The sequence below is a fragment of the Physeter macrocephalus genome, chromosome 1 (genome assembly GCF_002837175.3).
Source record: "Physeter macrocephalus isolate SW-GA chromosome 1, ASM283717v5, whole genome shotgun sequence".
Classification (NCBI taxonomy): domain Eukaryota; kingdom Metazoa; phylum Chordata; class Mammalia; order Artiodactyla; family Physeteridae; genus Physeter; species Physeter macrocephalus.
Genome location: NC_041214.2, coordinates 94239370 through 94253729, shown reverse-complemented (window position 1 = coordinate 94253729; position 14360 = coordinate 94239370). Strand labels below are relative to the sequence as shown.

The 14360-nt window shown below is 37.4% G+C and overlaps 1 protein-coding gene across 3 annotated transcripts in view; it reads right to left on the bottom strand.

Annotated features, from left to right (window-relative positions):
• Window positions 1-14001, bottom strand: part of GSK3B (glycogen synthase kinase 3 beta) — a 210601-nt gene extending 196600 nt beyond the window's left edge. The window contains exon 1 of one of the 3 annotated variants that reach the window (XR_008617494.1): window positions 13315-14001. Coding sequence is in view for 2 of the 3 variants with exons in the window: in XM_024120436.3 (XP_023976204.1) it covers window positions 13315-13402 (88 nt within the window). In the remaining variant the exon portion in view is untranslated. The remainder of the gene's footprint in view (window positions 1-13314) is intronic. The other 2 variants (XM_024120436.3, XM_024120438.3) reach the window with 2 other exon arrangements.
• Window positions 14002-14360: the final 359 nt, after the last annotated feature.

Sequence of the window (14360 nt, the reverse complement as noted above, 5' to 3'; positions counted from 1 at the left end):
TCTTTAACTTTCTATAAATTGACAGGAAGTAAATATATACTGTAAAGTCTCAAAACTCTCTCGATAAAGGTTATCCCTGATGTTCAACTGAATTTAAATAGAATTATGCTTTGTTCTTTAGTAACTCCTCTTAGGTTTCAATGGCACAGCAAGCATTTGCTACCTACAGAGAAAATAAATCTCTTCTAAGAATCATGCCCTAGGTCAGCCAAACATCTCACAATGTATGCAATTAGTCAAAGAAACAGATACAATGTTGATCAGTAAAAACCAAATTATTATCCTGACATCATGATTTCTCAAAACCCAATACAGACAGCCAAATTTTACAGCTATTTAAGAAGTTGGATTATTTAGTGAAGAGAACCCTTATTGCTTATTAATATTTCTTACTTTCTCTGGGAAAGCTCTTCAATTGATATACTAATATACACTAGTATATCAGACAAACACTATCCGAGAGACACAAAAAGAGGCCCTGTAAAAATTAAAGTTTTCATAAATCCCCACAATACAATTATATGTCTAAGTACATCCATGGTGAAAGGGCCTGTTCATATTTAAATAGTCTGTTTACTTTGTCTCTTGCAGAATAAGCTACCTGGTAAAAATAAGGAAACTGATTTATCGCTTTTTATTATTCTAAATCTCTCTTCTACCCTCACCCTCTCCAAATAAACTCCTGGAAGGCTTGGGGGTATTGTACTAGCTGGACAGGCTCAATGTTTCAAAGGTATTGTGCTTACCAACCAGTGCAACCTAGCACCTGAGTTCTTTCATTCAGCTATCCATCCAGAGTTCACACCCCTCTGTGCTAAGCACACAGTATAACACAAGTGTCTATATCTCTGTGTCTCTTTCCTTTCCCTAGTACTGTTCCTTTGTGTTTAAACAAAAACCCAGGTTTAACTTTATAAATTAATTTCTTGTTATCAAAACTTAAATGTTTCTAGAAACATCAGTGACAGTTTGATGACCTGGAAACTCTAATACTATCATGTATAGTATACATGTAACTACCATGATAAACTGCTTTCAACTCAAATATGTATTAAGTAACCCACTATAGAAAGCCCTGTGCTCCACACTACAGGAAATACAAAGGTGAATAAAATACCGTTTTTGACATATTCAAATTTATAATCACCTAGAAAGACACAAAACAAGTTAACTAGAATCACCTAGAAAGACACAAAACAAGTTAACTAGAATACAAGGCAGCACATAAGAAGAGTGATTGTGCTATAGGAGTTACATGCAAGTGCATTTCATGCCTTGGAGTAAAGGGCGAGGAAGACTAAGTAGTTGAGGTGGCTTATGAGACTCTGAAAGCTGGGTGGGTCTTTGAAACAGCAAGGGGAGAGAATTTATGACAAAGAATATTTAGACTAATAAGATCTCATTGGGGCCAGGACAATCATGGCAATAACAACATCTAACAAGTATACCAATAAGAATTTTAATATACTTGTTAAGTGTGCTAAAATATGGGGAAAAAAATCATTACCTCCTATACCAAGGACCTTTCTGAAGAACATAAGCCTCTCAACGTCCTTTAATGTGGTGTAAATTTCAAAATAAACGGAAGACATGACTAAAAACAAAACAAAGCAATGAGACAAATCAATGAAGTGTTTTTAAACTACATACACCTTATCTGTTCCTTTAGAATAAATAAATAAATATATATATATATATATGATTAGGCAGATTGACAACAATATTACACAGTAACATAATTCCTGGAAAATTCTAAACCTATACTGCTCAACATGTGGCTATTAAGCGCTTAAAATGTGGCTACCACAAATCAGTATGTGCTATTAAGAGTAAAATACCCACTAGGTTGTGAAGACTCAGTACTCAAAAAAGGTGGCAAAATTTATCATTAGTAAATTTTTTTTTTTTTTTTTTTTTTTTTTTTTTGCGGTACACGGGCCTCTCACTGTTGTGGCCTCTCCCGTTGCGGAGCACAGGCTCCGGACGCGCAGGCCCAGCGGCCATGGCTTACAGGCCCAGCCGCTCCGTGGCATGTGGGATCTTCCCGGACCGGGGCACGAACCCGTGTCCCCTGCATCGGCAGGTGAACTCTCAACCACTGCGCCACCAGGGAAGCCCTATCATTAGTAAATTTTATATTCATTACATGTTGACATAATATTTTGGATACACTGCTTTAAATAAAATATATTCTTAAGAGTAATTTCACCTGTCTTTTTACTCTTTTTAATGTGGCTCCTAGAAAATTTTAAATCACATATGTGACTCACATTTGTGGCTTCCATTTATTTCTATTGAACAGGTCTGGTTTAAACAACTACTTAACATTTATATTGTTCAGATTTCTGTACTTGCTTCATGTTGTTGCTTCATGTTGGCATGGTAATCACTTGATCACAATGATACTAAGTAACCTTCCAAACATCTTGCCTCAGTGTCTAGATAGTGAAAAGGTGAGACACCTGCCAAAAAAGTATGTCAGCTTCTTAACTACCCTTTTGGAGCAAATGTGGAAAAACAACCAACTAAAAACTTTTCCAGATACATTTACCAAACAGTTAATACTCCAGGCACTGCTAGCTGATGTCATGAGACTATGTTAGATAAGAACTACTCAGGGATGCAAAGAGATGGGATCCAGGAAATAGGACAGTGGACCCTAAAGAGCAATGAAAGAAGTTAGAGGATGACAGCTGTACAGCAGAGGCCTGGAGAACAACCAGGCCAGATCCCAGTAGGACAGCACTCCAGGAAAAGAATGGAGGGTAGGGCAGAATCTAGAGAATGCTTAATAAAATTTGAGGGGAAAAAAATGAAGACTGTGATCATTGCAAGCTGTGCAAGAAAAAGAAAATGGCAACAAAAAAGTGTAAAAAAAAGTTGAAAGTAAAGGAAATGTGATCGTCACTTCAGAAACAGTTTGGTAATTCTTTAAAATATTAAACAGTTACCATATGACCTAGCAATTCCACTCCTAAGTATACACCCAAAAGATCTGAAAATATATGCCCACACAAAAACTTGTTCACAAATGTTCATATCAGCATAATTCATAATAGCCAAAAAGTAGAAACTATCCAAATGTCCACTGACTGATGAACATGTAAACAAATGGTGGCATTTCCATACAACGGAATATTATTCAGCAATAAAAAGTAATGAAGTACTGATAAATGCTACAACATGGATGAACCGAGAAGACATTATATGAAGTAAAAGAAGCCAGTCACAAAAGGCAACATATTTTATGATTCCATTTATATGAAATGTCAAGCACAGGCAAATCCATAGAGACAGACAGTAGATTAGTGGTTGCCTGGAGCTGGAAGGAAGGGAAATATGAGGAATGACTACTAATGGATACAGGGTTTCTTTTTGGGGTGATTAAAAATGTTCTAAAATTAGATTGTGGTGATGGTTGCATCACTATGTGAGTACTGGAAACCACTGAACTGTACACCTTAAATTAATGAATTTTATGGTATGTGAATTATATCTCAATAATGCAGTTTTTAAAAGGAAATGTAATCATTGTACACTATTCACCTTAATGTCTAGATATTGAGTACTGATCACCTGAATAATAATTTAAATAAATAATTATTTAACTAAAAATGGTGGTATAATTACATTAGTAAGATCGTAAAAGGGAGATGGTGATGACAATAAATAATATTTAAAAATAATTTTAAGACATAGACAAATAGTACACTAATTAAAATTATGATAAAACTACTAGAGGAAATAGCTGTTATAGTCAAGGTTGCCTCTGAGAAACAAAAATGAGGGAGAGGAGTTATGCTTCTATTGAGACTTTCTGCACTATTTGATTTCTTTAAATCATATGATAGAGTGTATTACTTAATTAAAAATATTTTTTTAATTTTTTAAGACTAAGGAATGCTTGGTTTAGGAGCAGAATGAAACCATGCGCTCTTAAAGAGGTAAAAGGCACAGGCTTCATTGACATTGACGCACTCTGCGCCTCTGATCTCTCAAGAGAACAGGTTTTCTCATCTAAGATGTTCAAAAAATGCAAAGTTAAAGGAAAATATCAATTATCTTTTATCTTTTTCTTTACCATGAAATAAACAGCTACTTCCAGCAAGAACACACATAATATCTACTTGACCTTATAGATCATTTCTCAAATACACAAAGAGTGGCAAATATTTTAAATGTGTCACTAAGCGTTCATTGGTTATGCCTATTATCATTTTACCTCTTAATACCAAGAGAAGCACTCTCTCAACTTTGTATTTACTCCCCATCCAACTCATATTCAAAAAATAAGGGTTAGTAATCTACTAGGATGAAAAACAATAGCAATTTTCTAGAATAACTGATTTAAATTTTGTTTTAATTCTAACACTCTTATGCTAAAGCCAGTGTTAATTTAGGTCTGTATAGACAAAATGTAATTTCATAGCAGAAATAACCTGTAAAGATTCAGAATATCTATGGAAGAATACTTAAGAAATTGGAATGCTGACTGTCTCCAGGAAAGAGGACTGGTAGTTACAGAGCAGGAGGAGGAGGAAGACATCACTGAATACTTTTAAATTTTGAATCATGTGAATAAATTCCATTTTTAAAAGCAAAATATGTAAAGACAAACATGGAATTGTCTATCATACAGCATCCAATTTATATTATTATTGTGATTGTTACTATACATTACGTAAATATGATATACATATATACATATAATTTATTATTATTATTGAAACCCTACCAACTCAAAGCTTCCCTCTTCCCTTCAGAGTTTAAATAATGTGTAAAGTGCGAAAGCTCTGAAATTCCAGTAAGACAGCAAATGCACCTACAATACTGTCAGCCTGATGCCAGGCATAACTCCAGCACTCCAATTCTCCAGGTGCTGCCTTTATGAATTCAAAAGTCTAGGATTAGCAACTCGACTCAACTCAATAACTTCCACACAGACCATGAAGAAAGTGGTTAATCAATTAAAAAGAATTAACTGATTTTACGGAATAAGGAGAAGTAGAGGGAGTCACATTTTTAAAAGATAGGTTAGCCTTCCTTAGAAAGAAATCTGAAACATCTTCTCACTTATATTAGTCAATTAAGCCCCTAAAAATTTCTTAGACCTCCAAAAGAGAAAGAAGTACTTTGTCATGACTGTTCTTTTTCTTCAGGTCAACAATTAAGATACCCACCTTTTCAATTCTCATTATATAGAGGCCATAAGTGTATTTGGTAAAGTGACTCTCTAACAGCTAATCATAATTCATAAGAAAGCTTAAATGACTCCATGCAGTGCCTTCTAAGCATTCCACAAAGGTATGGGCATGTCAAAATCCAAACAGCAACTCCATATATACCACAGAAGAAAAAATAAGACAACAAATCTTAAATCAGATAAAGTGCTGTTGCTGAGTAATATACATAGATGGGCAATGGAAGAAGAGTTGGAAACGATACTCTGGGCTAGCATACTGAAGACTTTAGTACCTTCATCCGTATCACTGAAAGCCAACTGGAATTGGTCAACCAGACAGAGATGACCCAGTTCTCTTCCTCATCACTTCAGGTAACCAAGAAATTAGAGACTGTTTAATGCGGTGAGAAGTTGAGAACCCCAGCTACCCAGAAGAGACCTTCCTGCTTCCTGTCCTTTTGAGAGAGTGAAGTTAGTATAATTTAACCTTCTCTAGACCAAAATTTTGAACAATTATCAGAGTGTTTCCCCTGGGGTTGTGTCAGGCTACACTAAGTAATCCCAATATGCTTGTTTTCCTGAACTGTTTGTCTATACTTTTTAGAAGGTGTAATGCATAATATCAGTGTAATTCACTCCCTTCTAATTTGCAGTTAAAAAAAAAAAAGACAAGTGAATGACTTAGAACTATGTGTTAAAGAATAAAAAAAGAACTCTAAATAAAAGCCAAAAAATAACCTATGAGGAAAGAGCGTTCACCGTGTGTGCGGACTTTAGCTGCTCAGGAGCCTTTTTGGTTCACTTCCTGATTGTTAAATACCAACGAATTCCAAAAAGGTGATGTTCCAAATAACCCAACTGCACATTGATGCATAGCTGTTATTCTTTAACAACAAGTACATTAACAAACTGAAGGCTCACAGTTCCAGACATAACAAGTGTCCGATAGATACTTGACTAATTGGTTGTGTACATATAATAAAATTTCATGAAGTTTGCTGTCAACTATTAAAAGAAAGAGTAGAACACTTAAAATACTTCACAACCTATAGGAAGAGATAGAGAGAAATAATCCTTAATAATGGCTAATTTGGAGAATCATATTCTAATATTACCTGGAAATATAAATACACCAGATTTACTTACGATCAATCAGTACTTTTCAATAAAAACCAGTGCTCCAACTGAACATGAAACAAAAAGATAACCATATACTACTTATTTTTCTTTTTGTGCTGACATAAGCCCTAACGTTTTCATTTTCAATGTTTGTCTTAACAAGTTTTCCCTGAAATCTTAAAAGAATTGAGAATTTTTTCCAATATAACTATAAGTAATTAAATACTATATTTGCTAACAGGCATGTCTGAAACTAATTTCAAAAGCAGTACTAATCATGAAAGTCTTACACAGTCACTGCTAAATTATCAATGAAAGACTATCCTAAAAGAAAAGGCACTTTAGCTTATCTCTGGAATCCAAGTGTTAAGGCAACAGCAATCCATTCTCTATAAAATATACAATAAAGAGCAAGAGCTCTAGAATCAGAATGCCTGTATTTGAATTCCAGCAGAGTAATAATCTTCTAGTCAGGTAATCTTGGACAAGTTGCTTCACTTCTCTAAATGTCATTTACCTATCTATAAGGTGGGGATAATAGTATTAGCTACTTTGTAGAGTTGTAATGATTAAAATGAGCTGTTGCATGTAAAGAATTTGGCAGATTGCTTATTAGCATTTAATAAACATTCAATAGACATATCACAAGTCAATCACGTTATTATTCACAGCCCCCTTCTATTAAAGCAACCTACTTATTTTTGGCTTCCTAAGCCAAGGAATTCAACATGATACAATTAATGGTAATGAAAAAATGGAGTATTAATGTTACTGCTTTGCACCAATGTTACCAATATTTTTGCCTGCCTACCTACCATCTCTTTGGCGTTAGGGCATGCTTATTCAATCCTAGGACTGTAAGTTCATTTAAATTATACCACCATCTAAAACACAAGTTTCTATGGGAGTTTGCTAGTGGCCTAATGGTTAGGATTCTGGGCTTTCACTACCGTGGCCCAGGTTCAATCCCTGGTCCGGGAACTCAGATACCACAAGCCACGTGGTGCAGCCAAAAAAATGTTTAAAATTTTAAAAATACAAGTTTCTAGAAAAATAGTGCCTCGTTCGTCAGGAATGTTTACTTTTCATTATTAAATTGATTTGAAAGGACAATCAAGAAATTAACAACTCCAAACTATATTAATAAAAGAACATGTTAAAGGTTCATATTCATGCCATTGTTGGCCATGGTATCCTGGAGACAAAAGGAAAACCTGGTTTGGCAAAATTAGTTTCGAAATAACCAAAACATCATTGCCTCAATATGATCATACTAAAATGCTTCTAAGAAAACTATTCAATACAAAAATATAAGATTCAACCATTTACAGAATTTCAACTTGCACACGCTTTGAAAGTACACTTTTCTCCCCAAAACATAAGCAAAAGTGAGAAAGGAGATCATAAACTAAGAATCTAAATCTACAAAGTGTGTCTTTGTATCTTGTTTCAAAACAAGTATATTACAGACATGAGCATAAACTGAAATTTACTGAATGTCCATCACATGATGAATTAACTCATTTTTAAACTCATAATAACTCATTTTTTTAAAAAACTAGAATAAAAACTCAATAATAAATAGAATAAATATCCCTTTATTTTATCAATTTAATGGTAGGAAACTTGGAAAAACAAATTGTTCTCCTTTAATTCTGTCAGTTTTTCCTTGCTATTTTATTCACACAGGTCTTCATATAAATATACATTTCTACATCACACTCAACCAAGGTCAAAGACAATTTATATAACCAAGGATGATTTGTACAACCCAAGATAGAAGCAAAGATTGCAACCTCTACTTTAAAACCAGTGAACCATGAAAATGCTTCTATCCTTGCAATCATGCAAGGTTCCCTCTCCATACTATCCCCTCCAACCCTCCACCCAAAAAATAGGCTAGAAAATGATGCTAAACATTCCAATAAATTCACTTACTCATGGTGATTATGTTCTTAGTAGAACAATATCTGGGAAATCAGGTTGGTTCTGTTAGTACCAGCATATAATCCCATCACACCCACGTGCTCTGCCCCTCCATTCTCCTATTGCAGGGTGGAGCATCACAAGAGACACCACAATCCCACAGCCTGCCCAATCCCACCCCTGTCCCACAATCCCATGAGTTATTAAATGTATCGAACTGTGGCACATGGACGTTTCACAGCCTTCTCTACACATAATGCACACACAAAAACAGAGCTCCCTTGGTCTCAGAATCTGCTGCTGACACTTAAGAAACTCTGGCTTCCCCAATCTTGCTGTTTCTCCAAAACAGTATCTCACACCAGCAACCTAAGTCCAAAACAAGGGGCAGACAGCACAGGATACAAGTATATACTGATTTTCAGCTGAACTATGAAAGTGAAATGAGAAGACGTCACCTCATTTTCTAAATGCAATTCCCAATCAGTCATAAATTGATCTGTGAACCTCTGGGTTCCCTTGAAGTTTTTTCTTAGTACCTGTGCCTTAAAGTCATTTCACAATTAGCATTCTAGAGGTGCATGTAACGAGAGAGCATGGAATTTTTATATGAAGGTCTAGTTTTTTTAACAACTCTGGAAAGGTCTGGTTGGGAAAGGAATGAAAACAATGAAAATAAAAGTCTGGTTTTCAGTTTCACACATGAGCTCTCTTCCACAATGGATAATCTAGAAATTGGTTAAATTCTAATAACCTGATTTATGTCACAAAGAGATTAAATTCCCTTTGGAATAGAGAAACTCTAAGTTGCCACCTGCTCTTTGGTTTTAGTCGCCATACAACTAAACAGTAATATGCAACTACTATTAATTATTCACTTCACTAAAAAAAAATTGATCTAAAAAAGTTTTATATGAGGAAATAACTTCTTGACTTAGCTAGACAACTAGCTAAATTTTCACTAGTAGTTTATCAAAATGATTTATTACTAATATTTTAACCAAAAATCACCATAGACAGTCCCTTACTTTCTCTATTTTGAGTAAAATATCATGTGATTCTACAGAAGAACTCCATAACTATTTACATTTATTTAATAACACTTGAATATGGATGAGGACAAAAAAATGGGTTCACCATAGCGAGTAAAAAAAAAAAAATTCAGGGACTTCCTTGGTGGCACAGTGGTTAAGAATCTGCTTGCCGGGGCTTCCCTGGCGGCGCAGCGGTTGAGAGTCCGGCTGTCGATGCAGGGCACGCGGGTTCGTGCCCCGGTCCGGGAGGATCCCGCATGCCGCTGAGCGGCTGGGCCCGTGGGCCGTGGCCACTGGGCCTGCGCGTCCAGAGCCTGTGCTCCGCTGCGGGAGAGGCTGCGGCAGTGAGAGGCCCGCGTACCGCAAAAAAAAAAAAAAAAAAAAAAAGAAGAATCTGCTTGCCAATGCAGGGGACACGGATTCGAGCCCTGGTCTGGGAAGACCCCCCATTCTGCGGAGCAACTAAGCCCGTGCGCCACAACTACTGAGCCTGTGCTCTAGAGCCCACGAGCTACAACTACTGAGCCCACACACCAGAACTACTGAAGCCCGAGCACCTAGAGCCCGAGCTCTGCAACAAGAGAAGCCTCCGCAATGAGAAGCCCGTGCACCGCAACTAGACAAAGCCCACGCGCAGCAACGAAAGACCCAATGAAGCCAAAAAAAAATTTCAAATATACTGTTTTAAACTTAGCTCAACAAAAAAAGGCAAAAAATACTTGTTATAAAATCAACTTTTAATTTCTGCTGGAGTCTGCATATTACCATTATTTTAAAAGCAAGGTTTACTTAAGAATAACCATTTATGAAAAACTAGTTTTAAGCATGTACCGAAGATTAAAGGCTGTATAAAATGTCTAAAATTTTTATGTCACAGTTTAGCCCAAAAAATATTTTCATTGTTTTCAAATAAATTACCATCGGGTTATTATAACTAGGTTTCAAGTGTGAGGTTTTTGAATCTACATAAAAAATTATTTTCTTTTTTAGGACTTTAAATGGAATGCATATAAATAAAAACTTTTAGTTTACTACTCCTGAAAATAAATCTGACAGTCTGGGGTTCAGAAAAATTAGAAACAGTTCAAGACTGTAAAGTTAAATATCATTGCCAGTAACCAAGTGCTGCCTCTGAATTTCAAGAAAACCTATTGTATATTAAATTTTGAAAAAGTGAACTCAACTACCCTCTCATCTCAGCACTTTCTCAACTTTCCCATTACAATCAACAATATAACTTGGTGGTCAAATCTTCCAGACCAGTAACATCAGAATTTATTTTTAACTCCTGACTCCTTCCCAAATATTCCCCTTCAATCCAATCCAAAGCCCTGCCAGTTCTTCATTCACGCTGTCTCACAAATGTTCTTTCATCTCATTTTCACACTTTATATTCCCTCATTCTTCATGACATACCCTACTACTCCCAAAATGGCTCTGATGTCTTGTTTCTAACCCATCAACTCAGCTGCCCAGATCGTCTTCAAATATTTCGTTCAGCAACCTACAGTAAATACCAATCTCTCTTGAATCTCAACCAAACTCTTACAGGCCCCCTTTGCCCTCCATCAGTTAACACATTTCTCAAATTCCATCTCTTCTTATTTTCCTATTTAGGCCCCTTTCATTCAGATTTACTAACCTGCTTTATAAATACAAAAATCACTACCTCTGTGTGTCTGTCCATTCCTTCCATCTAGAATCCTCTATGCTTCTCTGTCAATTCAAGTTACTGCCTCCTTTAACACCTGTCTTAAAACACACCTCTACAGAAGTCTTCTCTCTCCGGCCCTCTACCTCATCCCTTCATTTCTTGTCCCTCTGAACGAAGCATTCTGTAATTTATATTGCATTATATTATTGCATTTATAATCTTGCAGCCATCATGATATTGTTTTCACATTTTGACCTATAACCTGTTTCAACAACTGACAAGCTTTTCAGGCCAAGGACTATTATTTCTTACATATCTCTCATTTGAACAGGGGTCCCTTAGAACACTAGCACTCCAACAAACGCTTAATTACTCCCCTTTCTTCCAAAATGTCCTGAAAGTCAGGGTTGTCAAAAACACATAATTAGCACTGATCTCCAACTTTTAAAATGTTAGGTTGACCTATATGGTAACAGAAAAGTCAACATTTTAACCTGCACACTTTGTAAGAGTTACTCCATCCTCAGGCAACATCCACACAGGATTCAAAGAGAATCCTGGAAACTAAATGAAAAGTCCCCAAATTTAATATTATAAGCTATCCCATTTTGCTCTCTGAAATAGGTCTAATACATTAATTACCTAAAATTGATTTCGAGTGGTTTTTAAACCAAGATGAAAAACATCCTAACACTCCAGTACCACAAGAGGCTCTTAAGTAGCTATTATAAGATTTGCTTCATCATAGCAGAAAATTACCCCAGAATTTTAAAATATTCCTCTCAAATGACCCCATGAAGTGCTTAGAAAGCTTGACCATTCCCTGAAAGATGCATCATCAGCTTCCCTCTTCACATACCCTGCATTCTGAACTAGCTAGTCACCAAAAAAAAAAAAAACTTAACTCTCAAAAATAATCTCCCATTCAGTTATTACCTTAGACTACCCTGTTTCAGGCAAGTTTCAAAAGCCAAAATGAATAGAAATCCTGAGTTCAAATAAGAGTGATCATTTTATGTTGCTTAAGGACATAATCAATTTCATATAACAGCATATACTTTTTAAAACTCTCAGTTCAATTCTCTCCTTCTAGGCAGCAAAACAGTTTTTCTTTGCCCTCATCATGCCCCTTTCTGGAGGAATAAGGAAACAATATAGATATTTTTGTCAAATTCTATAAGACTGTTTAAATAAACTGTCATTAAATACCACATAAACATATCCACATATAGAGAACATTAGAACATTGGACACTTAGTATAGACTTGGACACTCAACATAGACTTTTCTGCACAAATCAGGGAAGACGGTACAGTCTAGTAACAACCTTGAACACAACCCAAGTATTCCTATTACATGCAGGACCACAGCCTTCTGCAAAACCTATGATGGAAAGGTCTAAATCCATATTCTTCTAACTCCATGGTCTTAATCTAAATTCAACAGGAAACAAATGCAAGAGTATTTTAAATAGTCTTAAGAAGGAACCCCTGAACTCTAGATCATTTAGCAAGTACTGAGTGCAATGGTACCCTAAAACTGAACTTTAATGAGTCAGTGACAATTAACATTCAACTTAGCATTTGGCAACATGACAATACAAGCCCCAATCAAAACTTGGACGTACTTCCAAATTACCTTTTGATTAAACGTTAATTCTATAGTAGTAGATTGGTAATGTCAAAATGGGAAGGTTAAGAGATAACATATTATACCACTTATCCAATTTAGAACAATGCATGTTGAGATACTACTGCTACTGCATATCAATCAGCCCCACCGGTCCCTTCTAAACGGAAGAATCAAAGCTTGCCTCCAAACCAGAATGTGGTTACGGAGCAAGTTCATCTCTGGATTATGAACACATACTTTGTATAGTCACATAGGCAAGAAAGAAATGTTACGAGACAGTGACATTTAGCTCCTCTATTAAGTATACAAAACTATGATAACCCCTCAGACCTGAGCTAACTATACTACCCCTCATTCCAAAAGACACACTCTGCAAAGGCACATAATGGTTTATGAGTCTTGTCCTTCGCTTTATTCAAAAGGATGAGCAAGTAAACACTTCCATCGCTATTCTAAGATGGAAAAACTCAACCGCTTGATAAAGCTATCAACTGCAAGAAAACTATATGAAAAGAACTAAGTTTCAGATCGAATCATCCAAATAAAAATCATATTCCCTCAATTCAAGGTTAATAAGACCGGGGGAGGGGATATGGGAGGAGAAAAGAAGGAGCTGCCTCATCCTTGACTGAAGACAGGTTTTTGCCCTTTTCCATTACCTCCGACTATTATATCAGAAGGTCTCATATTTTAAGATCCTGATATTTTAAAGTCTCTTATTTAAAGGGTGAGGTGGAAAAGGGGTGTAAAATAAAATCAATACTCACTGCTAACTTTCATGCTGCCAAAAGCTGAAGGCTGCTGCACTGGCTTGCAGCTCTCCGCAAAGGAGGTGGTTCTGGGCCGCCCTGACATGATCACTCTCTTTCCGAATCACCTTCTTTTCCTGCCTTCCTCCTTTTCTTCCTTTTGTTTTATGTTGGGGTGTTAGATTAATGATAAATGCAGCATTAAGTTCTCCCACAAGAAAAAGACTTCGTCCTCTTGGCTTTTCACTCCTTTTGTGCAGCTATTTAAAAAAGCGAGCGATGTATTTCTCCTTGAAGACAGATCAGTACGGATATTTAACATATAGATGATCGGGAGCTGGGAAAAAAATACAATTCTTTCCCCTCCCTTTCCTTGGAGGGGAGAAATGGTTGGGAGGTCCTAAAAATATATATATCACGTGAAACGGGGTCAGATACTTGATTGAAAATAAGTACTCTGAATATTATATTTTCCTCGGGGATTTTTTTTCCGAGTCAATGAAGAAGGGAAGCGGCGGAAGGATCACGAGTCTCACGCTTGAAAAGAAAGGGGGATGGGAAGGAGGGAGGGAGAGGGAGGGGGTGGCTCGGAGATGCGTCGGGAAACGCTGCGGCTCCGACAGCGGCGGGATCCGGCGGCCTGACGGCAGGGGCCCGGCGAACTGGCAGGCGGCGGAGTCGCGAGTCAGTCAGAGGCGGGCGGTGGCGGCGGCGGCGGCGGTGGCGGCGGCTCCTCTCCTCATTGCGCCAGGAGCAGCTGCACTCGGCGGCTGGATCCAGCGGCCATGGCGGCGGCGGTGGCGGAGGCAGCTCCCTTCAGACCCCAGGCAGCGGCTCCTCGACTGCTCCCCATACGCCGGGGACATGGGAACCCAGCAACCGCTTCCGTCCCTCGGGGCCCCCGCCCCCGTCCAAGGCACCAGCGCGACCGCCCTCCCGCCCCTCGCTTCTGCACGGTCCCGCTCAGGAAGTGTCCGCGCTTTGCCCCCAGCCCGGGCCCTGTCAGTGGCTGCGGGGCCGGCTCCTCCTCGCTTCCTTCCTTCCTTTGTCACTCGGCCCGGGCG